The sequence below is a fragment of the Suncus etruscus genome, chromosome 8, assembly GCF_024139225.1.
Source record: "Suncus etruscus isolate mSunEtr1 chromosome 8, mSunEtr1.pri.cur, whole genome shotgun sequence".
NCBI classification, from domain to species: Eukaryota; Metazoa; Chordata; class Mammalia; order Eulipotyphla; family Soricidae; genus Suncus; species Suncus etruscus.
The window spans coordinates 3,440,719-3,462,268 of NC_064855.1; the positions used below are offsets into that span (position 1 = coordinate 3,440,719).

At 55.3% G+C, this 21,550-nt stretch overlaps 2 protein-coding genes and 1 long non-coding RNA gene across 3 annotated transcripts; 1 reads left to right on the forward strand and 2 right to left on the reverse strand.

The window, feature by feature from the left end:
• The first annotated feature begins 1,914 nt into the window (after positions 1–1,914).
• On the forward strand, positions 1,915–13,927 carry MED17 (mediator complex subunit 17). The gene is made up of 12 exons (XM_049778014.1): positions 1,915–2,173; positions 4,175–4,341; positions 5,559–5,769; positions 7,177–7,313; positions 7,399–7,483; positions 8,237–8,389; positions 9,647–9,777; positions 10,696–10,880; positions 11,289–11,426; positions 11,617–11,734; positions 12,694–12,853; positions 13,329–13,927. Exons 1-12 carry the CDS (start codon positions 1,924–1,926, stop codon positions 13,538–13,540), a joined length of 1,947 nt encoding a protein of 648 aa, XP_049633971.1. The 5' UTR covers positions 1,915–1,923; the 3' UTR covers positions 13,541–13,927.
• A 962-nt stretch (positions 13,928–14,889) lies between these two features.
• On the reverse strand, positions 14,890–16,551 carry LOC126015549 (uncharacterized). Its single transcript, XR_007498242.1, has 3 exons — positions 16,466–16,551; positions 15,536–15,678; positions 14,890–15,214 (listed from the first exon to the last, which is right to left on the reverse strand). It is a non-coding gene; the product is annotated as an uncharacterized LOC126015549 (long non-coding RNA).
• Positions 16,552–16,651: 100 nt separating this feature from the next.
• Positions 16,652–20,820, reverse strand: VSTM5 (V-set and transmembrane domain containing 5). The gene is made up of 4 exons (XM_049779016.1): positions 20,715–20,820; positions 16,995–17,321; positions 16,786–16,917; positions 16,652–16,714 (listed from the first exon to the last, which is right to left on the reverse strand). Exons 1-4 carry the CDS (start codon positions 20,818–20,820, stop codon positions 16,668–16,670), a joined length of 612 nt encoding a protein of 203 aa, XP_049634973.1. The 3' UTR covers positions 16,652–16,667.
• Between the last annotated feature and the right edge of the window lie 730 nt (positions 20,821–21,550).

Below are 21,550 nucleotides of genomic sequence, written 5' to 3' on the forward strand. Positions count from 1 at the left end.
ATCTCACTACTAAAACCCCATTTCTCTTTTGAATTTTTGGGTCCCATCCGGGGTTACTCCTGGCTATGCGTTCAGAAATCACTCTTGGCTTGGGGATCATATGGGATGTCAGGGAATCAAACCACTGTCCATCCTGGGTCAGCCACGTGCAAGGCAAATGCCCCACCGCATTTCCATCGCTCTGGTCCCTAAACCCCATTTATGTTACCCTTTTTGGGGGCCCAAATCAGATGGACCTGAGGAATCTATGCTCAGGGATCACTTATGATTGGGCTCAAAGGACCATACGGGGTTGCTAGGGATTGAATTTGGGTCAGAAAGCACCCTACAAATTGTACTACAGCTCCAGCTCCCTTTTGCTTTTTTGTTTTTGTTTTTGGGCCATACCCGGCGGCACTTGGGTTACTCTGATTCTGTGCTCAGAAATCACTCCTGGCAGGCTCAGGCCCAAGTCGGCAGTGTGCAAAGCAAACGCCCTACCATGGTATTATCACTCCAGCCTCTATTTCTGAGTATTGTGAAAACAGTTTTGAAAAATGTTGATTTTCTTTAGGATTTTTTTCTTTTGCCTAAACTAGCAGTGCTGGGAGACCATGTGGAACTAAGGCTGAACCCAGTGACCCTATGTGGGAATCACATATTCTATGTATCCCTCGGAGCTAGCTTAATGTTTAATGTGTTCTTACAGTCACATTCTTAAGATATTTTTTAAATCAGAGCCTCTTTTAGTATTTTTTAATGGAATAAAGTAGTGAGAAGGAATAACTTTATTCCTCTTAGTGACACTGACCCACACTTGAAAGTTTGCCATTTGCCTTTCACAGACATTAGTGCCTAGATGTCTAGCTTCAATCTCTAATGGATGCACTTGGGTGATTATTTTGCAAGAAGAGAAAAAATAAAATCGCATCAAAATGCAGCGCTGATGCTTGTTTTACCAAATAAGTGAGATCAAACATAGCCACTGCCTTACTGAGACAGAAATCTATAGTTTTACTGATTATAAGGTAGAAAATTTCCTTGATGATCTTGTGCTACTCTTTAGCCAAAACTCTCACCTCTCACCTTGCCGAATGTCCCAAGCATGCAAATTAGTCATTCTTTAGCACTCTGCTCATAAGCAACCCACAAAACATGGTCTTCTGGTTGCACTGACTGTACATGCCCTAGCAATCAAAATCCAAAGATTTTTAGTAAAAGCATTAGGCTGAAGCAAACTACTTGTCCAAAATATTTGCAATGAACCCTGAATCTGCGCTCAGGGACCCTCCTAGGGCCTCCTCCATGGCCCGCCTCTCGAAGCGAGCCAGGCCCACTCTTAGAGGAGGGAAAGTGGAGCGAGCGCTAGGGAGGCTCAGACCTTTGACGGCGCCTCCCGTGAACCTCTGCGCAGTCGGCAGAGTGGCGGAAGTGTTGGGTGCCACCCTGTTTTGGGCCTCTGCGCGACCCGTAGGCCGGCCGGAAGTGCGTCCTGTGCTGCTGCTTTGTGAGTCTGCGCGACCCGTAGACCGGCCGGAAGTGCGTTCGCTACCGCTCCCATAGCGTAGACTGACCGGAAGTGTGATCGGTGCCGCCCCCGAATCATGGACTGCCGGAAGTGTGTTTTGTGCCTCCCTCCCCTGAACCTCTTCGCGGTCCGTGGGCCTGCCGGAAGTGACGTACCGTGAGCCGCCTCGCGGCCCGCAGGCATGCCGGAAGTGACGCCATGCGGGCCTCCTCGCGGCCGAGAGGCCGGCCGGAAGTGTGGTCCGGCGCGTGCCCCTCTTCCCGTGAGCCTCTGCGCCCGTCCCCGCGTTGCGTCACTTCCGCTCTTCTGTTTCCTGGTACCGTTCCCCGGCCCGTCCGTCCTCCGCGGCCCGTCCGTCCGCGCCTCCCGGTCTCCGCGTCTCCGTCTCCCCGCATCCGCCGCCATCCGCCGCCGCCATGTCGGGGGTGCGCGCGGTGCGCATCAGCATCGAGTCCGCGTGCGAGAAGCAGGTGCAGGAGGTGGGCCTGGACGGCACGGAGACCTACCTGCAGCCGCTGTCCATGTCGCAGAACCTGGCGCGCCTGGCGCAGCGCATCGACTTCAGCCAGGCGTCGGGCTCGGGCTCGGACGACGACGACGCGGACGGCGCCGACCGCGACGCGCACGACTGGGCCGGGGCCGGCGCCGAGCCTGACGACGACGAAGGTGGTGGACGAGGGGCCTGGCGCCGTCCAGGGTTGTGTTGGGGGCCCAGGAAGCCAAAGGAGGGGGCCAGGGGGCGTGTCCGCCTGGTCCATGGACTTTTGGGGGACTGGGCAGGACAGTGGAAGGAAGTGGGCGTGGGGATGATGATGCCAGTTGCCAACCCTGGGAAATGTCCGCGATTCGGAATGAATGGGAAGGGCCCTGGGGGGCCTGCGTGGAGCCCCCGATCGAGGGTATGCACCTAGGGATTGGCACACACTCAGAAATCGCTCCTGGCAGGCTCAAGGGGGCACCCTATGGGATGCCATGTGAGATTCGAACCACCTTCTTCATGCAGTGGCATGCCAGGCAAACGCCCACCCTCCGTGGTATCTCTCTGCCCCCCTTCCCCAGACACCTCTTTTGACTCCCTGGCAGTGCTCAGGGCTTACTCTCTTTGGCTCTGAGCTCAGGGATCACTCATCCAGGGTTACTGGGCCCAATTGTGGTGCCTGGTATCAAACCCAGGTTCGCCGCACACAAAGCAAGTGCTTACCTGCTCTGCTGCCTCTCTCTCTCTCTGCTTGTCTCCCCAGGGTTATCAGAAATGTTATGTCAGCTTCGCTGCCTTAGGGGAAGGCCTTTGATTGTTTGGAGGCTCACCGCAGAGAAGGCTGCCACAGAGATGTGGCTTGTATGTCCAACACGCTTGGTGTTGTTGCTCCAAGTACGGGAGGAGAGCAGGAGGCGGTCACACTGCAGCCTTGGGGACCCAGAGTGATAACACTGATAGTAGGGCATTTGCCTTGCACGCTTCTGACTTTGGGAAGGACCTGGGTTTGAATCCCAGCATCCTATATAGTCCCCGAGCCTGCCAGGAGTGGGCTCTGAGCACAGAGCCAGGAGTAACACACACCACCCCCCCAGCGCTACAGGGTGTGACCCAAAAACAACAAAGGAAAAAAAAAAACACTGTAGCCCTGGAATATCTCTGGCACAGTGATTGGGGATGCCACTTAGCCCCTGGGGCCACATGTTGGAAGTGTAGTCCAGGTTTACATCACTGTTAGCACTCACCTGTGCTGGGTGAGGACTAAAGGAAAACTCTTTATTATTTACGTTTCTATTTCTTAAGCTCTATGAGGAGAACGTGAATTCAAGAAATTCAGTGTAAAAGGTGATGTTCTTAAAGCTATTTGAAGATGCATTATTTGTTATCTGAGTGCTAGTGCAGGTTTTATCTTTTGGATTTTTTTTTCTTTAGTGTGTTTCTGTAGTTTGGAAATTTACAGTCATTGTTTTAAGAGCTAAGGTGAACTTCTGGAGAAGGGCACAGGGCATTTCTATCATACACTGTCTACCTGGGTTTGATTCCCAGCATCCCATATGGTCTCCCGAATCTGCCAGGTGGAGGGACCCCTGACCACAGAGCCAGGAGTACACCCTGAGCACCACAAGGTGTGGCCTAAAAACTAAAAGAAAAAGCTAGTAAAGGGGCTGGAGCAATAGCACGCCGTAGGGCATTTGCCTTGCATGCAGCCAACCTGGGACGGATCCGGGTTCAATCCCTGGCATCCCATATCGTCCCCCGAGCTTGCAGGAGCGATTTTTGAGGGTAGAGCCAGGAATAACTTCTTGAGTGCTGCCAGGTGTGGCCCAAAAACCAAAACAATCAAACAAACAAACAAACAAAAAAGCTACTAGGAAAAGATTACTGGAGAGGCATAAAGTGTGGATGAGATGACATTATCATCCCATGCATAGCCTGTGGAAATCGGACTTGAGATTTGTTTGCACCAAGGAATGCTAAGTAAATGGTTTCCAAGATTTGAGATGGGTTGGCCAGGATGAAAAAAGGGGCCAAATATTGTGGACAGTCCTTGAGCCCAGCTCTGTGACACCCCAGCGCCACCCAAGCAGCAGGTGTCACCAGGCGGAGACCCGGGCCCCTGAAACACCTCCAGGCCCGAGCCCACTGCTGTCTCTTGCTCCTGACCAGGTTCTTGTCACTGTCACCCCCAGGCTTGGTCCGACTGCAGCCCTCCCTGTGGCCCTGGGACTCGGTGAGGAACAGTCTGCGGAGCGCCCTCACCGAGGTGTGTGTGCTCTACGATGTGCTCAGTGTCGTCAGGGACAGGAAATTCATGACCTTGGACCCTGTCTCCCAGGATGCACTTCCTCCCAAGCAGGTATGGGGCTCCCCAGTCTTCTCGTGCCAAGTCCAAGGAAGGGCGGGCTTTGCCCTCAGACTCATGCATGAAACCATCTCCTCTGCTTCGTCCTCCACACGTCCCGCCAGATCCCCATTCATGAGGGGCCTACTGGACAGGCCGACTCCCAGCGCTATGGGTCCTGGGCTCTGTATTCAAAACTGCTTCTGTCCCGCTGCTAGCTGCATGTTTTATTTAGAAGCATTAATCACCGATTCCTGGCAGTAGTGAATGTAGGTAAGAAATACCTTTCGGGGCCATAGAGATAGCACAGTGGTAGGGCATTTGCCTAGACTGGACCAATCCAGTACGGACCCAGGTTTGATCCTCAGCATCCCATATGGTCCCCTGGGCCTGCCAGGGGGCAATTTCTGAGTGCAGAGCCAGAAGTAACCCCTGAATGCCACCAGGTGTGCCCCTCCCCCCCAAAAAAGGAAAGAAATACCTACTGGGCTGGAGCGATAGTGATAGGAAAAAGGATATTTTCCTTGTATGTGGCTGACCCGGGATGAGCTTGGGTTCAAGCCTCAGCATCCCATATAGTCTCCTGAGCCAGGGATGATTTCTGAGCACAGAGCTTTGGGATGTGGCCCAAAAACCAAAGGAAAAAAATAAAATACCTTCCGTTTCCGAGCAAAAGGTTAAAGAAGGTCAGAGAAGGCCCCTCTGAAATTGGGTGACAGCTGCCCTCCCCTCCCGGAGGTCAGAAGGAAATGGTGCCTACACTAGTGGATGAAGAAGTCTGGACAGTGCATGTTCATCTGTCCATCTTCCAGGAGACAGTGTGAGGGCTCCCAAGAAACGGCCATAGGGACAGCACAGCGGGGAGGCTCTGGTCTCTCGTGCAGGCACTTTATAATCTCTCAAACACTGCCAAGAAGGGTCCCAGCAGAGAACTAGGAGTCATTCCTGAGCACTGTTCGGTGTTACCCAACCCCTACGTGCTCAGGGGACCAGGTGCTGTGTGGATCCAGCCCCGTCCGCCCCCTTCAGGCATGCATGGGGTCTCGCTGTGGACTCCGCAGCCCTGGCATCATCAGGAAGCTCTGGCAGGTGTGCCCTTGCCCCTTTCTCCGCCTTCCCTGTAATGCCCACATTTTCTCTCGAGTAGGCGCTGTGTTGGTCAGACAGCGTCCGTTTCTGAGGTCGCTCACGCACACCAGCACACAAGCACACTCTGGGTGGTTTTGCCTCAGACGTTGCAGCTGATCTCCAAGAAGAAGTCGCTGGCCGGAGCAGCCCAGATCCTGCTGAAGGGCGCCGAGAGGCTGACCAAGTCCGTCACAGAGAACCAAGAGAACAAGCTGCAAAGGGACTTCAACTCAGAGCTCCTGCGGCTGAGGCAACACTGGAAGCTGAGGAAAGTGGGCGATAAGATCCTAGGGGATCTGAGCTACCGCAGCGCAGGTACGGGGAACTCTTCGAACTCTTCGGTGCCTCTCAGAGCTGCACGCACATCTTAATCCCGGGGAAAGGCCACAGCCGTTCCTCTATCCCATGATCAGGGCTGCGGCAGGGAAACTGGCCAATACTCTATCCTGCCTACTGGTGTGTCAGGATGACCCGGTCCTTTGTGTAAGCTGCTGAAGGCCAGTCAGAGGCGCTGCATGGGAACTAAGAACACGTGATCAATACTCATGGCTCCTCGGGTGGGATCTTGTGGAGAGACAGGAGATGGCTCATTTCTGATCCTGGGAGTACTCTGTTCTCCTGGTCAGACTGCTGTTCAACAAAATCAGAATAGTCTGAGCACTTTGCCTGTTTCTGTCTGTCTTTCACCCATGATCATAAAAGATTTGATTATGGCTAGAGCGATAGCACAGCAATAGGGCGTTTGCCTTGCATGCAGACAACCCAGGACAGACCCGGATTTGATCCCTAGCATCCCACATGGTCCCCCAGCCTGCCAGGAGTAATCCCTGAGTTAGCTGCCGAGTATGGCCCTCCAAAAAAAATTTTTTTTATTATATTCTGGTTTTATCAAAAATTTCATTTAGGGCCCGGAGAGATAGCACAGCAGCGTTTGCCTTGCAAGCAGCCGATCCAGGACCAAAGGTGGTTGGTTCGAATCCCGGTGTCCCATATGGTCCCCCATGCCTGCCAGGAGCTATTTCTGAGCAGATAGCCAGGAGTAACCCCTGAGCACCGCCGGGTGTGGCCCAAAAAACCAAAAAAAAATTTTTTTTTTATTTAACTGGGCAACCAAGAGCTCTTTTTTGTTTTGTTTTGTTTTTTGGGGATTACATCCAGCAGCACTCGGGTTACTCCTGGCTCTGCTCAGAAATGGCTCCTGACAGACACATATGGGATACCAGGGTTCAAACCACCATCCATCCTGGATTGGCTGCATGCAAGACAAATGCTCTACCACTGTGCTATCCCTCCGCCACCAGGAGCATCTTTTTCTTTTTTGGGGGGGAGGGTGCCAGACCCAGCAGCGCTCAGGGGTTACTCCTGGCTCTGTTCTCAGAAATCGCTCCTGGCAGGCTCGGGGCACCACATGGGATGCCGGGATTCGAATCACCATTCTCTGTATGCAAGGCAAACGCCCTACCTTCATGCTATCTCTCTGGCCCAAGAGCATCTTTTTTATTTGTTTGGTTTGGAACCATACCCGGTAGTATTCAGGAATTACGCCTGCCTCTGCACTCCGATAACTCCTAGCAGGACTTGGGACTGTATGGGGTAATGGGAATTGAACACAGGTGGGCTGTGTGCAAGGCAAGCCCAAGAGAAAGCTCCGTGTGTAGTGCGTGTGCAGTGCTGGTGCTGGTCAGCGTGTAGGCCATTGCCCTGTATTTCTCGCCCCACTAGGCTCTCTCTTTCCCCATCACGGTACGTTCGAGGTCATCAAGAATACGGACATCGACCTGGACAAGAAGATCCCCGAAGACCACTGTCCCCTGGACGTCCAGATCCCCAGCGATTTGGAGGGCTCCGCGTATATCAAGGTATTTATTCACCAGGTGGCTTTGAGCTGCATCCTCTCCGGGCCCAGCTGACACTCTCACAGCCCCATGTTTCTCACTTGCTCAGGTTTCAATTCAGAAACAGGCTCCAGACGTGGGTGACTTGGGCACAGCGACCCTGTTCAGGCAGCCCGCGCCGAAGGCCAAGCCAGGTACTATTGGGTTCTGCCCTTGACTGGTCTCTGGTATGGGGATGGGGGCTGAGTGTTGGGGCCACACTCAGCACTGCTTCGTGGCTGCTCCAGCTTGGGGGACCAGACTGGATTTGGCCCCATGTGGGCTGTGTGCCTTAACCACTAGGCTGTTTCTCTAGCCCCTGCTGCTAGAGAAATAAATAGAAGTGGGTGGCCTGGAATAAGGGCTGTTGGAAATGTTCTCTGGGTGCTGTGAGAGCAGAGCAGAAATCTCTGTGCAGCTAGCTGTCATGATGCAAGAAATAGGTCACATTCACTCGCTCCCAAGCCTGCAGAAGTGCCTGCTGGAATATTATCAGGAACACATGAAAGCCGAGGTTACAAGGGCTGGAGAGAGCGCACAGGGTTAAGGTGCTTATCTTGTACACATCAGCTCAGGGTCTGATCCTCGGCAACCCCATAGTGTTCCTTGAGCCTGGCCAGGAGTAAGCCCTGAGCACCACTGATTGTGGTCCGAAAAAAACAAAAGAAAACTCAAGAAGGCAAAACAAAGAAAGTTGCCAAGTGGGAATGTATGTACTCTGAGGAATAGAAATGTAGGTTGCTCCCCCACGATTCAGGAGACTGGTCCCTGAGAACCCAGCGCTGCTACGCATGCGTGTGAGTGAGCATGAGCTTCTGGGCCTTCCAAGTTAGCACAGAGGCTGTTGAAGGAGGAGGAGGAGAGATGCAGCATGGCCACAGACTCAGATGGGGGCCTCTGTCTTTCAGGCTCCCCACACTGGCAGGCCAAGTTAGAAGCAGCACAGAACGTTCTGCTGTGCAAGGAGATCTTTGCGCAGCTCTCCCGAGAGGCCGTGCAAATCAAGTCCCAGATCCCTCACATCGTGGTGAAGAACCAGATCCTCTCCCAGCCCTTCCCAAGTAAGAGACTCCTAAGGGGAGCACTGGTCGGGTGAGCTGGGCAGATGCCATCCCTGTGTGCATGACAGTGTGCGGGTCTCAGCGGATTAGATGTAGCACTACCAAGCTACGTTCCGTAGGGCTCATACTCAACTGTCCCAGGATTCCATGCAGGGGCTCAGGCTTCCAGGCTGCTTTGTCTCTCCCTAGCAGGGTTCCAGGCTCCTGCCTTCCCTTCCACCCAAGAAAGACATCAGAAAATTCTGTTTAGGGGCCGGAGAGATAGCATGGAGGTAGGGTATTTGCCTTGCATGCATAAGGACGGTGGTTAGAATCCCGGCATCCCAGGTGGTCCCCTGAGCTCTGCTGGTGTGACCCAAAAACCAAAAGGAAAGAAAAAAAAATTCTGTTTAGGGGTTGTTGGGCGTTTGCCTTGCATGCGGCTGACCTGGTACGAATCTATTTCGATTCCTGGCACCCTGTATCGTCCCGAGTGTGCCAGAAGCGATTTCTGAGTGCAGAGCCAGGAGTAACTCGAGTGCTGTGGGGCATGCCCAAAAAAGAGAGAGGGAGGGAGGAAGGAAGGTAGATAGATCTCTTTAGTGTCTTGAAAGCTCATTATCCTAAATTTGCTGGCATGGGATTTTTTTGTTTTTGGTTTTGGTTTTGGTTTTTGGGTCACACCCAGCAGCGCTCAGGGGTTACTCCTGGCTTTACGCTCAGAAATCGCCCCTGGCAGGCTCAGGGGACCTTATGGGATGTCAGGATCTGAACCACCGTCCTTCTGCATGAAAGGCAAACACCTTACCTCCATGCTATCTCTCCAGCCCCATGACATGGAATTCTAAGAGTTTAAAAGCTGCCTGATTTCACTCAGAAATTGACTGCACTTAGTCCTGTTCATGCCTCGTAAATGAACTGTGAGGAACCCTGCCTGCTCTGCCATGTTCAAGGCAAATGCTGTAGATGTGATATCTGTCTGGCCCCAGGAGTTCCTCTCAGGGTTCGTCAGAGGAAGAGGGATTTGGAGTAGACCAGTGTCCCAGTCCTCCCGGGAGTGAGCAGCTCCGTGTACATGCAGGCGTGTTCAGGGGAGGTAGAAACAGTACGTGGCTTCTGTTGGTGGGTCTGTGAGCTGAGCCAGCAGCCTCCTTAGACAGGCGGGTCCCCAAGATGGACTGACAGCAGCTCAAAGGTGCTCCCCAAGGCCTGGGCTATTACTTCTCCACGAAAACCCTTCATGTTCTCTGTGCTTTCTTCCTGCCTTCATTTGGGCAGACCTGCAGTTGTCGATTTCCTTATGCCACTCCTTGAACGACAAGAAGTCCCAGAAGGCTGCTGCTGACAAGCCGATTCCGGAGGACCATCTGCATGTCCTAGAGCATAATTTGCATCTGATGATCCGAGAGGTAGGTAATGTGGTGTGCCAGGGCCTTGGGGATGTTAGGAGCCACCGTGCCGGCTGTGGGGGCCAGGGGAGGGCTGGACCACCCTGTCCCCATCCTTCTCCTCTGTAGGCCCTGCTCGAGGAGGCATTAGCGGGCCCAGTTTTGCACTGGTCCAGTGAGGGTAGGTCCTCTGAGACTCCTCCCTCGCCCCTCCCGCCTGTGCAGGAGAGAGTGGTGGGGTGCTCACTGAGCTGGCTTGTTGGGAGGCCATGCCCTGTCCAGCATGTGTGTCTGGCATAGCAGACTCCCTGTAAAGGTCACTGAGCAGCTCAGTAGAACTCCAAGTCCCACCTTCCCTGCTGGACTGGGCCCGAGTTCTGGCAGAGCTGCAGCTCACAGACTCTGAGGCTCTCAGGGTTGCTGTCACAGGCCTGGGATGGGAGTGACCGAGCAGCACTTTCCCCGGCTGTGTGTCTCTGTGCTGCTTCACTTAAATGTGAGAAGGCCAGTATAGTAGACCCTTTATGTGTGTGTGTATGTGCGTGCGTGTGAGAAGGCCAGTATAGTAGACCCTTTATGTGTGTGTGTATGTGCGTGCGTGCGTGTGTGTGTGTGTGTGCGTGCGTGCGTGCGTGTGTGCGTGCGTGCGTGCGTGTGTGTGTGTGTGTGTGTGTGTGTGTGTGTGTGTGTGTGTTGCCACACCTGGCCAGTGCTCAGGGGTTACTCCTGACTCTGCACTTATAATCACTCTGGTAAGCTCAGAGGGCCCTATATGATGCTGGGGATTGTACTCAAGTCAGCTGTGTGTGTAAGGCGAATGCCCCCCCACTGAGCTGTCTTATCGCTCCGGCTCCAGGGAGCTGCGACCCCAGTGGGATGGGCAGGCAGGGCTGGCCGGGCTGGACTCGTGACTCACGCTGCCCCCCCCCCCCCCTGCAGTTCCACAAGCAGACCGTGAGCTCCATCACAATGCCTCACCCTGCCAGCGCTCCTTTCGGCCACAAGAGAATGAGACTTTCGGGCCCTCAGGCTTATGACAAGAACGAGATCAGCTCCTTACAGTCCAGCGAGGGCCTTCTGGAGAAAGTCATCAAGCAAGCGAAGCACATCTTCCTGAGAAGCAGGTGAGGCAGCAAGGTGGTGGTGGCTGGCCGCCACTAGTCCCCTGTGTTAGCTTCTGCGCTCGGTTCTCTCCAGGAAAGTGGAGAGAGAACTTCTTGCTTCATGGGGTCGCTGAAAGACCGGGCACTCTCGCAAGTGAATTGGCTGGTGTTGGATCTGGGGATGGGCTTCTCTCGGCTCCTCTTCCTTGGCCTGGCCAGGGCAGCAACCCAAGGCCTCTGGCCGGGAGCAGGAGTCCTTGTGGGTCTAGCTGGTACCTTGGTCTGGTCTGTCGTGACAAGCCAATCTGAGTGAGAAGTGGCACAGAGGTGGGCTGGGCCTCAGGGTGCTGCCCTCCTCCCAACACCCGTCTGAGTGTGGCCTGCTTCCCCAACCCGTGATGGCCACCGTGGCTATCTTGTCCCCCACAGAGCGGCTGCGACCATCGACAGCCTGGCTAGCCACATTGATGACCCCCAGATCCAGGCGCACTGGTCGAACATCAATGATGCCTGCGAGTCCAGCGTCAAAGTGCTCATCACGTCCCAGGGCTACGAGCAGATCTGCAAGTGAGTGAGCATCACCCGAGCCAGCTGGGCCAGTGGGGGCTTCCCAGGGCAGGGCTGGTGTTGAGGGTAGCGCACAAGGTCTCCAGACTTTCTGCTACTGCCCAGAGAGCTTGGAACAGGGTGGGGTTCGTGCGGGGCCAGTGTCTCACCTCACCCACTTGCATAAACCACCTCTCACTGCCCCACCAAGGTCGATCCAGTTGCAGTTGAACATCGGGGCTGACCACATCCGTGTGGTGCACCGAGACGGTCGGGTTATCACGCTGTCCCACCAGGAGCAGGAACTTCGGGACTTCCTCCTGTCTCAGGTGACATGATCCGGCCTAGGTGTCTTCTGCCCATGGGTTTACCTGGACATGCCGAGAGGGAGGACCAGGTTCGAGAGGAGCTGCTCCAGGTGTCAGCCCTTCCCTGGGCCACAGCTTGGGCAAGTAGACCTGTGGCCGAGAATAGAGGGAATCCTGCCCTCTGGAGCAGCCAGGACAAGCTCCCATGAATGACCTTGTGCTGAGTTCTGTCTGGGTCCAGGTCAGCTGCCCTGCAGTTCTGGGCAGACATCTGGACTTTTCCTTCCTCTGATGAGTTGAGGCAATGTTTCTGCCATCTGCTCCCTGGTTTCGGGCAGGGGGTCACTCTGACATGCTGGTGTGTGTATGTATCTCACACCACCAAGCAGGACGTCTTGTTCCCACTTGCTTCCTGGTGCCAGGTAGCTGACATGCTTGGAGGAGGCGTGGCTTCTGCTCTTCTTACCCGCTGATAGCCGAGGTGGACCAGGAAGTGTGTGGGCTGCTCCACCCCAGCTGGCATCTTGGGATTGGGAGTCTGGGGAGTGGGGTCCACACCCGGTAGGCAAGAAAAGGGTCCCAGGTTCTTGCAGGGCCTTTGCCTGTAAGGGATACATAGGAACACCCAACACTACTATAAGAGTGTGTCCACCCAGCCGCTGTACTGGGCATGGGATGATACTGATGACCAGACCCTTGGACCTCCGCAGTCACCACCCTAAGACACAGTTGAGGAAGAGCACTAGTCCCTGAAGCTCTTCCTAGACTTGAGCCCAGGAGAGGCAGAGGGCTGCAGAGTGATATCTGCATGGGGCCACTTCAATTGGGCCTGTCAGTGAGATCCGCATCAGTGGGCTGGGGCCTCACTCCCAGGCCAGAGTGCCCAGGGAAGCACGAGTCAGGCTGAGCTACCGATGGGTCAGCAGCAGGCCCTGATCTCAGTCATACCCGTCCCAATCAGCCTGTTCTGCTGCCCACAGATGTCCCAGCACCAGGTCCACGCGGTACAGCAGCTGGCCAAGGTCATGGGCTGGCAGGTCCTGAGCTTCAGCAGCCACGTAGGCCTCGGGCCCATCGAGAGCGTCGGCAACGCCTCAGCCATCACCGTGGCCTCCCCGAGTGGTGACTACGCCATCTCAGGTACGTCCAGCCCTTTGCCTGTCCTGTGGGGGTCAGTCAGGCGCACGTGGCCTTCAGGTACCTGGGGTGGATCAGTGACCCCTGGCTCAGCCGCTGTCAGGTTCTTCCCAGCGGAGTGCAGGGCCTGTTTCTTCCTCCCAAGTCACAGCCCAGTTCTTTCGTGGCTTGGTCTGGCGCCCCTCACTCCCTCATCACTTATGCCGCATTCTCTTCTTACTGGCTAGTCTAGGGACCGGACCATGTGGTGGACATCTGGGGTCCCCGAGCCTTCTTCCTTTTATTAATCTCCTTTCTGTTTGGGGAGCACCAAGCCCTCCTTGGCCATTCCGCAGCACCTTACTCCAGCGGTGACTGTGCCTGAGAATTCCCAGCTGGCCTCGCCAACACTTAGCGGCCTGACTCAGGCACGTTGGTCCACAGTGGTGGGACTGTCCAGCCTGGAACTTAGCATGTCGCTGATTGGTTTGCTCCACAGTTCGGAATGGCCCTGAAAGTGGCAGCAAGATCATGGTGCAGCTTCCCCGGAGCCAATGCAAAGACCTGCCGAAGAGCGATGTCCTTCAGGACAGCAAGTGGAACCACCTGCGAGGCCCCTTCAGGGAGGTGCAGTGGAGTAAGATGGAAGGGCGCAACTTCGTCTACAAAATGGAGCTGCTCATGTCTGCACTCAGCCCCTGTCTGCTCTGACGCTGCTGCTTCCCAGTCAGGGTGATGGAAACTCGGGACTTGAAGATGCCCATCACCCAGAAGCACAAGGGAGAGAGATCTTCCAGAGAAACTATCCTAAAGAGGAATGAGCCAGTGTTTTGCATTTTGGTTTTCTTTTTTGTTTTTTTGGGCCATACCCAGCGGCACTCGGGTTACTCCTGGCAGGCTCAGGGGACCGTATCTAATGCCGGGAATTGAACCCAGGTCTGTTTTGTGCTAGCTGCGTGTAAGGCAAATGCCTACCACTGTGCTGTATCTCCAGCCCCAGTGTTTTGCATTTTGGAACTCTCACTTTGTAAGTGGCGAAATGCTTTGAATGCAGGAGATTAAATACAGTGATTCCCTTTAGTTTGGAGACCACCCAGGTGCTACTCTGGGGATCAGAAGGCAGTGCCCTCCCCGCCATACTATTGCTCCAGCCCCAAATACTGTACAGTGTAGAGAGTCAAGTATAGGAATAAATAAAAATGCCTTTTTAAAATGAGGGTTTTGGTTTATGGATCACACCCGGCAACGCTCAGGGCTTACTCCTGGCTCTGCACTTAGAAATTGCTCCTGGCAGGTTCGGGGGACCCTATGGGATGCCAGGATTCAAACCACTGTCCTTCTGCATGCAAGGCAAACGCCCTACTGCTCTGCTATCTCTCTGGCCCCTTAAAATAAGGTTAACCTGAAGTGTTACTAGCTTCAAATGGGCTTCTGTTTGGTAAACACAGCATCTGGGTGAATAGCCAGCCTTAGGTCCCTGATGAGGTGTCTGCTACCTGCTGGTCTCATTCTGTTTTGGGGGGGTCTAGAAACTCTCAGTGGAAGAGCTAGTGAGTGGGGGTGGACCCACATGCTGCACCCACCCTAGCACCTCAGCCATGGCCCTGGGAGGGCTGGGGAAGGCAGTGAGCAGTGGTTAGCACACCAGGCCTCAGACCCCTCCCCAGCACTGGGTGTGGCTCCAATATGCCTGTTAGGTCACAGTAGCTTGGGGTCCTGCCAGCGCCAGCTGCTATCCTGTCCACAGAAACGCACCACCCACCACCACCTCTCCACGGGCCAGAGTGATTATCCCACCAGGCCGCCTTGTTTGAGGGGCTAAACTGCATTCTGGAAACAAGTTTCCTAAGATGGTGTGAGCTCCCTTCAACGGGAAGCACTTCCGGCCTCGTCTTGACTGCGAGGGACTGTGTTTTCATAAGTGAAGCTTCTTTCTCTTCCATAAGAAACCCCATAAGGAATTTCTACTGTGATTGGAAGACAAGTTTTTACAAGGACTTGTATTTTTTTTCTTTAAGGAAAATGGCTGGTAAGCCTTAAAGTAATCCCTTAACATCCATGTGCCTGTGTTGCTTCCTGTCCACTAGAGAGATGGTGCTTCCTCTGTGGATGTCAGAGTTGCTCGGAGGCTGTCACTGTTCAGGCCACCTCTGCTGGGGCCAAGAGGTGCTTCTGAGTGTTCATGAACTCTGCCTGCACGAGCTCAGAGGGTCCTCTGAGCATCCTAAGGAGTCGTCCCCCAAAAAAGAATCTGTGGCATTTCCTCAGGGTGGTTTCGGGCACCTCTGGTCGTTGAGCCCGTGGTTGGGCCACAGCAATGTGGTGAGTCCTGGTGTCTCTGGGTCAGACCCGTCTGCCGCTGGCTAATGGCTGCTCAGGAGAAACCTAAGAAAGGAATCCCCAGGAAAATCAGAACTTGCCCCGCAGGAAGGGGGAGTCACTCCAAGGCTGGGGACCATGTGCTTCTCTGGCACAGATGCCCACGTGCCATCCCCCTTCCCCCTTCAGTGTTCTGTTTGGGGACCGTGTATGCCAGGACTGGCCCAAGACCCATCTGCAGCCAGCTGCATGTTTGGCCCAAGTCTTTTTCTCCATCTGAGACACTTCAGAGCCCGACTCTGTAACAGTTGCAGGAGCCAACACAGCACAATCACCTTCTGGCAGCTGCACCTCCCCCCCCCCCTATGAGAGACATGGTCTGCTCACCTCTGGGTAGTCTTGTGTCCCTGTAGTTTTCAGGAGCCATGTGCCAGGCACATGGGAGCATCAGCAACTGTGTGCAGGGTTCCGGAAGGGTTCTGAGCACTAGGCCACTGTCTTCTGCCATACTCTTGGTGCTGACGCCGACACTTGGGAAGTGGAGAAGTTTTCATGTGAAGCTTGAGGTTGGACTCACGGGGACATGGAAAGAGCAGGTCCAAGAGATGCAGCCAGGCCCTTCTCTCACTGCCCCCCACCCCTGTCAAGGCCTTTCACTCCAGGGGGGGGGTCCCTGGGCCCAGTGAGAGACCATGAACCCCCAGTCACATAGCCATAGTGTGCCATCTGCACCGCAGGTGCCACCAGCACCCAGACTCCATCATCAGGACTGACTCCATCACTGGCACTCAGACTCCCACCATCATTACCCAGATTCCATCATCAGTCCCCAGTACCCGGGGACCTGGATTCCTGACTGCAGGTAGGCTGGGTGCTCACAAGGCGATCTAGTAGTGGCTGAGCTTGTCAAATCCTCCACATGTCCCTGCAGGTAATATCCCCTGAGAAGCCAGGATCAGAGCTGCCCACACAACCCTGCCTATGTGAACCTTCCTTGAGGCAGCCACAAAGTGGGCGGGATACCAACTGGCTTCCCAGACAGACACCCAGCCCTGCATGGAAGGCGGAGTCTGAAGAGAGCTTGGGTTCCAGCAGGGTCCGCCCGTAAGGCATCACGGTAATGCATTCGAAGATGCAACTGGTGAAGGAGCAGGGAAAGGACAGGCACCACCAGAAGGGGGTCTGCCAGCTGGGGAACACTAGTAGAGGGGCTAGCGAGAATTCCAGCCCTGGGCACATCTGGGAGGGAGAAAGGGAAGGACGGAGCTGAGTGCCTCACAGTCAGCCCAGCACCAAGACTCAAGGAGGCCAGCAGACCTGCTTCCTGCCCTTGCGGAAAGGCAGAGCTGCAGCCCACCCTGTGCCCCACCAGTCTTGGACAGCGAAGCTCCACACCAGTCTGGCGAGAGGGATGGCCTAATGGCTTCTGCTCCCATCCAGGGCACCGATCCAGCAATGATCTACTGTGGCCTGACTATCCTGGCGAGACCAGAGTACCAGGATGTCGCATTCGGTCGAGCTAGTAAGCCATGTCCTGCAGCTCCACCCGCTCTGTGCTGCTGCCACCTGCAAAGTGCATGGCTATGAGCGTGGCTGGACATGGGTGGGGGGCTCCCCTCCCCAGGCCCAGGCCTCACCTGTCAGCAGGCGCTGCTTCCAGAGCCGGCCACACCTGTTACACACCCAGAGGAGGCCCGCCAGCACAGCACCCACAGCAGTCAGGAAGGCCAGCACCACGGCTACGAAGTGCAGGTCTTCATACAGGACTTCTGTGGGGAAACCATGGCTTACCTGGGCCCAGCCCCCAGGGCACCCCTCATCCTGGTCCTCATCCACAGCCACTCACCAGACACATGCAGTGCGACGGTGCCCAGGCTGCTGCCTAGCAGCTGCTCAGAGACAGTGACCACGTAGACACCAGCGTCGTGGGGACCCACCCGCAGCAGCTGCAGGGAACCGTTGTCAAAGGTGCAGACGCGGTGCTGATGGCTGGGTGCCACGTGGGCCTGCGTGCCCGGCTGCCAGGCCACGATGCGCTGGGCGCCCTTGTGGGACGCATATCTCCACTCGATGGTGGGCACGCCAGGGCAGGAGAAAGCCACGGACAGTAGCACGTCCTCGGCCACGGTGGCGTTGATGGCCACCTGGGCCACGTACAGGGCCACCCCTGGGCCTGCGGGGGACGTGCTGGTGAGAAGCCATGCTCAGGTGGATGGTCACTCCCCCCCACACACACACATATATACACAGACACCAAGGAGGCCTTGGGGCCTTGGTCTAACGGAATGGATGGGGCAAAGCTGTCCTCTCCAAAATCGGCCTTGGGACCAACAGGCAGCGTGGACTGAGGGAAGGGGACACAGGTTACAGCTGCCACCTGCAGGGACACAGGGTCTATAGCTCGACCTTTCTGGACAGAGACTGGCCTTGAGAGCTGATAATGGTGAATTTTCTCTAGGTGGTGGGAGGAGCTGTGGCTCAGCCTTGCCAGGATTTCTTGGACTCCACAGTGTCAGCAGCTGGTCCCACAGCCCTGCTGGGACATCTCTGCTGTGTCTACAAACATGATGGTTCTCTGCACATGTGTAACCCTGTCCCCAATTCCTGTTTCCCTAACCTCGTTTTTTGAGATGTTAATCCCACCTGGATGATCAGACCCGCCCACATCTGGGTGGGAAGTCCAATAAAGAAAAAATGCCGGCTAGCGAAGCAGCAGAGAGCTCGAAAGGGAGACATGGAATAAAGGGAGAAGCAGTAAAAGGACAGAAAGCCATGGCAGAGAAAAATCTGTGAAGATGGCCCGGAGAGATAGCACAGCGGCGTTTGCCTTGCAAGCAGCCGATCCAGGACCAAAGGTGGTTGGTTCGAATCCCGGTGTCTCATATGGTCCCCCGTGCCTGCCAGGAGCTATTTCTGAGCAGACAGCCAGGAGTAACCCCTGAGCAACGCTGGATGTGGCCCAAAAACCAAAAAAAAAAAAAAAAAAAATCTGTGAAGAATAAAAGTAAGCTTACTCTGATGGAACTTTGACTGCTTGTGAATTATTTCTCTGCTGTTACCCCATGTCTTCAGACCCATTGCCTGAGAGATTAGAAACACCTGGGGCAGCCTCACCCAACACGTGGACTGTATACTTCGTATTTGGGGGGTGTCACATCCAGTGGCACTCGGGGGGCTGCTACTGGCTCTGTGCTCAGAAATCACTCCTGGCAGGCTCCGGGACCCTATGGGATGCCAGGGATTGAACCTGGATCCATCTCAGGTTGGCTGCATACAAGGCAAACATTCTACTGCTGTGCCCCCATATACTTTGTATTTTCTATTTGAATCTACACACATGCAGAAGTGGGCCCCAGCAAACAGCTGCACCAGAGATCCAGCCACACCCCATTCACTGGTGCCCCCTTTGACCTGTCCCTATTTCTCATGCTTCTCCCCATGAGTGCCCCTCTCCCAGAGACCAGCCTGGTGACTGGCAAGAATACAGAGATGCAAGGCCAGAAAGATCGCATGGAGGTAGACCGTTTGCCTTTCATGCAGAAGAATGGTGGTTCGAATCCTGGCATCACATACCTGAGCCTGCCAGGAGCGATTTCTGAGCATAGAGCCAGGAGTAACCCCTGAGCACTGCCGGGTGTGACCCAAAAACCAAAAATATAAAATAAAATAAAAGAAAGAAAGAATACAGAGATGTCTGCTGCAGGCAGAAGGCCACAGATGGATCAGGGCAGGCGGGAGGGAGTGTGAGTCCCAGCTCAGTCCCTGCACCAGCAGAGAGATATCCACAGTGTGTCTCCTCCCGATTCGGCATTTCCTAAAATTGCAAAACGGGGGGACTGGAGAGATGGCCTGATCAGCTGTGCTCAACCTTACTCCACCATGACCCTAAATACCTCTAGGAGCCAGGCCTAAGAGCACAGCTTAAGGCCAGAGCACTACCAGGTGTGTCCCAAACACCAAAACAAAAAGTCAAATTCTATGGGGCTAGAGTGATAGCATAGCAGGAAGAGAATTTGGTCTCTGGCATCCCATAGGGTCCCCTGAGCCTGCCAGGAGTAATTTCTGAGCATAGAGCCAGGAGTAACCCAAGTGCTGCTGGGTACGGCCAAGTACCTGTGTTGCTTGTTTTTATTCACTTGGGGGCCACATCTGATGATGCTCAAGGGTTACTCCTGGCTATGTACTTAGGAACCACTCCTGGTAGGCTTGGGGGACCCTATGGGATGCCATTGTTACAAAGCAAGCACACACCCACCCCACCCCTCAAGCTGTACTATGGCTCCAGGCCCGAAGAGCCAGTGCTTGTTGTATGCAGGAGGCCCCAAGGTGCTTCCAGGCTCCCCAGGGAGACTCCAGACTATCAGGCTGGCCCAAGGCAGCTGCTGAACCCCAGTGACTGAGGGAAAATGGCTCAAGAGGCAAAGCTCGTGCCAGCCTGCATCCAGCCAAAGCATTGCCAGGGTGGCCATGCCTGAGCACGATAGCCCCTACTGTCAGCCCCACCGACTGGGCTAAACGCAGCGAACTTGAAAGGGGAAAAAATAAGATTGAAAAAAAATGTTCAACTCCAGAAAATTTCAAGCCAAGTCTGAGGACCCACCTCACTCCTGGCCCGGCCCTGCCTGTCCTCACCTCATGGGGCGAGGCAGATCCAACCCTCATGGTTAAATGAATGGGGCAGCCACTCCTGCTCCCAGGCCAGTCTCTATCCCTGCCAAGAGCCCAGAGGCACTGGGGCTCAGCTGGGCTACCTCCTGGAAGCTTGCCGGCCCTGCCCACCGCCCAGGGCCTCCTCCTTCGGACCAGCTAAGTGGCCAGTGAAGTGTGTTTGAGAACAGAGGCTGCGCCTGCTGTCAACCATCAGGAATAACCGGTCCGAGGCACAGGCAGAAAAGGAGCTGATCCAAGAGCGGCAAACAGCTCCTCAGCCACAAACTGCCGAGTGGACAGGAAACCATTTGTGCCTCAGATAGCACAGAGAGGCAGATGCAGGCGAAGCCCAGGTCCCAAGATCTCCCTGACACAACCTGGGGTGCCAGCGCCCATGACGCCTGGACGTCTCTACATGGGCAATGCTGTGTCGCTGCTGATCTCTGGCAGAGGGTGGTGCCCGAGGCTGCCAGGCAGGATAAACAGAGATTCAATTCAGATTTCTCAGTCACTCCCTGAGATGAAATATTTTTATTTTTATCGCCGGAGCAGTGGGAACCCTCTGAGGTGTGGACAGGTGCATTTTGTTGTGTAGAATGGGGCAGAGGAGCCCAAATGGGGAGCAGGGCACAGGAATAGGGATGACAAAGCATCTGCCCCACATTCCCACAGTGGCAGCTCAGGTCCCTGGTCACAAGCGTCCGGGGCCCTCAGCGCCCTCTGGTGGGCCAGGCCAGGCGGGACCACGGTGCTAGTAGCCCTGGGGTCCACAGAACCAGGACTGCAATGGGCAGATGTGGGTAAGGCCTGGGCTGAGCTGACTGTGCAGGGTGTGGCCCCCAGCTCCCACAGCAATCTCTTCCCAGGGGCGAGGGGAGGGTGAGGAGAGGCACCCCCCAGGACCCCCTGAGCTTACCTTGCAGGCCACAGGCCGCCCCCAGGCAGAGCCCCAGTGGGCTGAGCCAGACTCCGCAGCCGCCAAGCCAGTGCCGCCAGTGCCCCGGGCTCCTCACCAGCCTCATGAGCCCGGCGCAGCCCTGCGCTTCTCCAGTGTGCACTTCCCAGCTGCAGTTCCTCCTGTGGCTCCTCCTTCCCCTTCTCCTCCCCTGCGGTCATCCCCTGGCCCTCCTCCTCCTCCCCCACTCTGGTCCTCCAGGGCACTAAATGCAAATGTCGTGCTGTTGTTTGGTTGAGCCAGTTCCCAGAAAGTGAGCAGGGCAAGAGAGGCAGTAGACAGACAGACAGACAGACAGACAGACAGAGATGGGATGGAAAGATGCCCCACAAGGGCAGAGTGGCATCCCTCCACGCCAGGCCCTGGTGCAAACTCACTGGGTGAGAGGAAGCAAACAGAGGGCTCCAGTGACCCTGAGAGACAAGAGGGACCATCATGATCCCTCCGTCATTTGGGGACTGCCTGTCACACCCACTGGAATTCAGGGATTCTGCCAGGCAGTGCTTGGGGGACATAAACAAGTCGGGCGCCTTAACCCCTATAGCATCTCCCTGGCCAAAGAAGGCCTGGAAGGAAGGAAGGAAGGAAGGAAGGAAGGAAGGAAGGAAGGAAGGAAGGAAGGAAGGAAGGAAGGAAGGAAGGAAGGAGGAGGGAGGGAGGGAGGGAGGGAGGGAGGGAGGGAGGGAGGGAGGGAGGGAGGGAGGGAGGGAGGGAGGGAGGGAGGGAGGGAGGGAGGGAGGGAGGGAGGGAGGGAGGAAGGGAGGAAGGAAGGAAGGAAGGCTTGAAGAGGAAGATGT

Bases quoted from the DNA above. Each gene is read 5' to 3' on its own strand.
- VSTM5 (XM_049779016.1), bottom strand. From the start codon at position 20,820: ATGAGGCTGGTGAGGAGCCCGGGGCACTGGCGGCACTGGCTTGGCGGC. The intron at 16,918-16,994 runs GTGAGTGGCTGT...GTTTCCCCACAG, and splicing joins CGTCGCACTGCATGTGTCTG to AAGTCCTGTATGAAGACCTG. The intron at 16,715-16,785 runs GTGAGGCCTGGG...TGCACTTTGCAG, and splicing joins GAAGCAGCGCCTGCTGACAG to GTGGCAGCAGCACAGAGCGG.
- MED17 (XM_049778014.1), top strand. From the start codon at position 1,924: ATGTCGGGGGTGCGCGCGGTGCGCATCAGCATCGAGTCCGCGTGCGAG. The intron at 2,174-4,174 runs GTGGTGGACGAG...TGTCACCCCCAG, and splicing joins CGAGCCTGACGACGACGAAG to GCTTGGTCCGACTGCAGCCC. The intron at 12,854-13,328 runs GTACGTCCAGCC...TTTGCTCCACAG, and splicing joins TGGTGACTACGCCATCTCAG to TTCGGAATGGCCCTGAAAGT.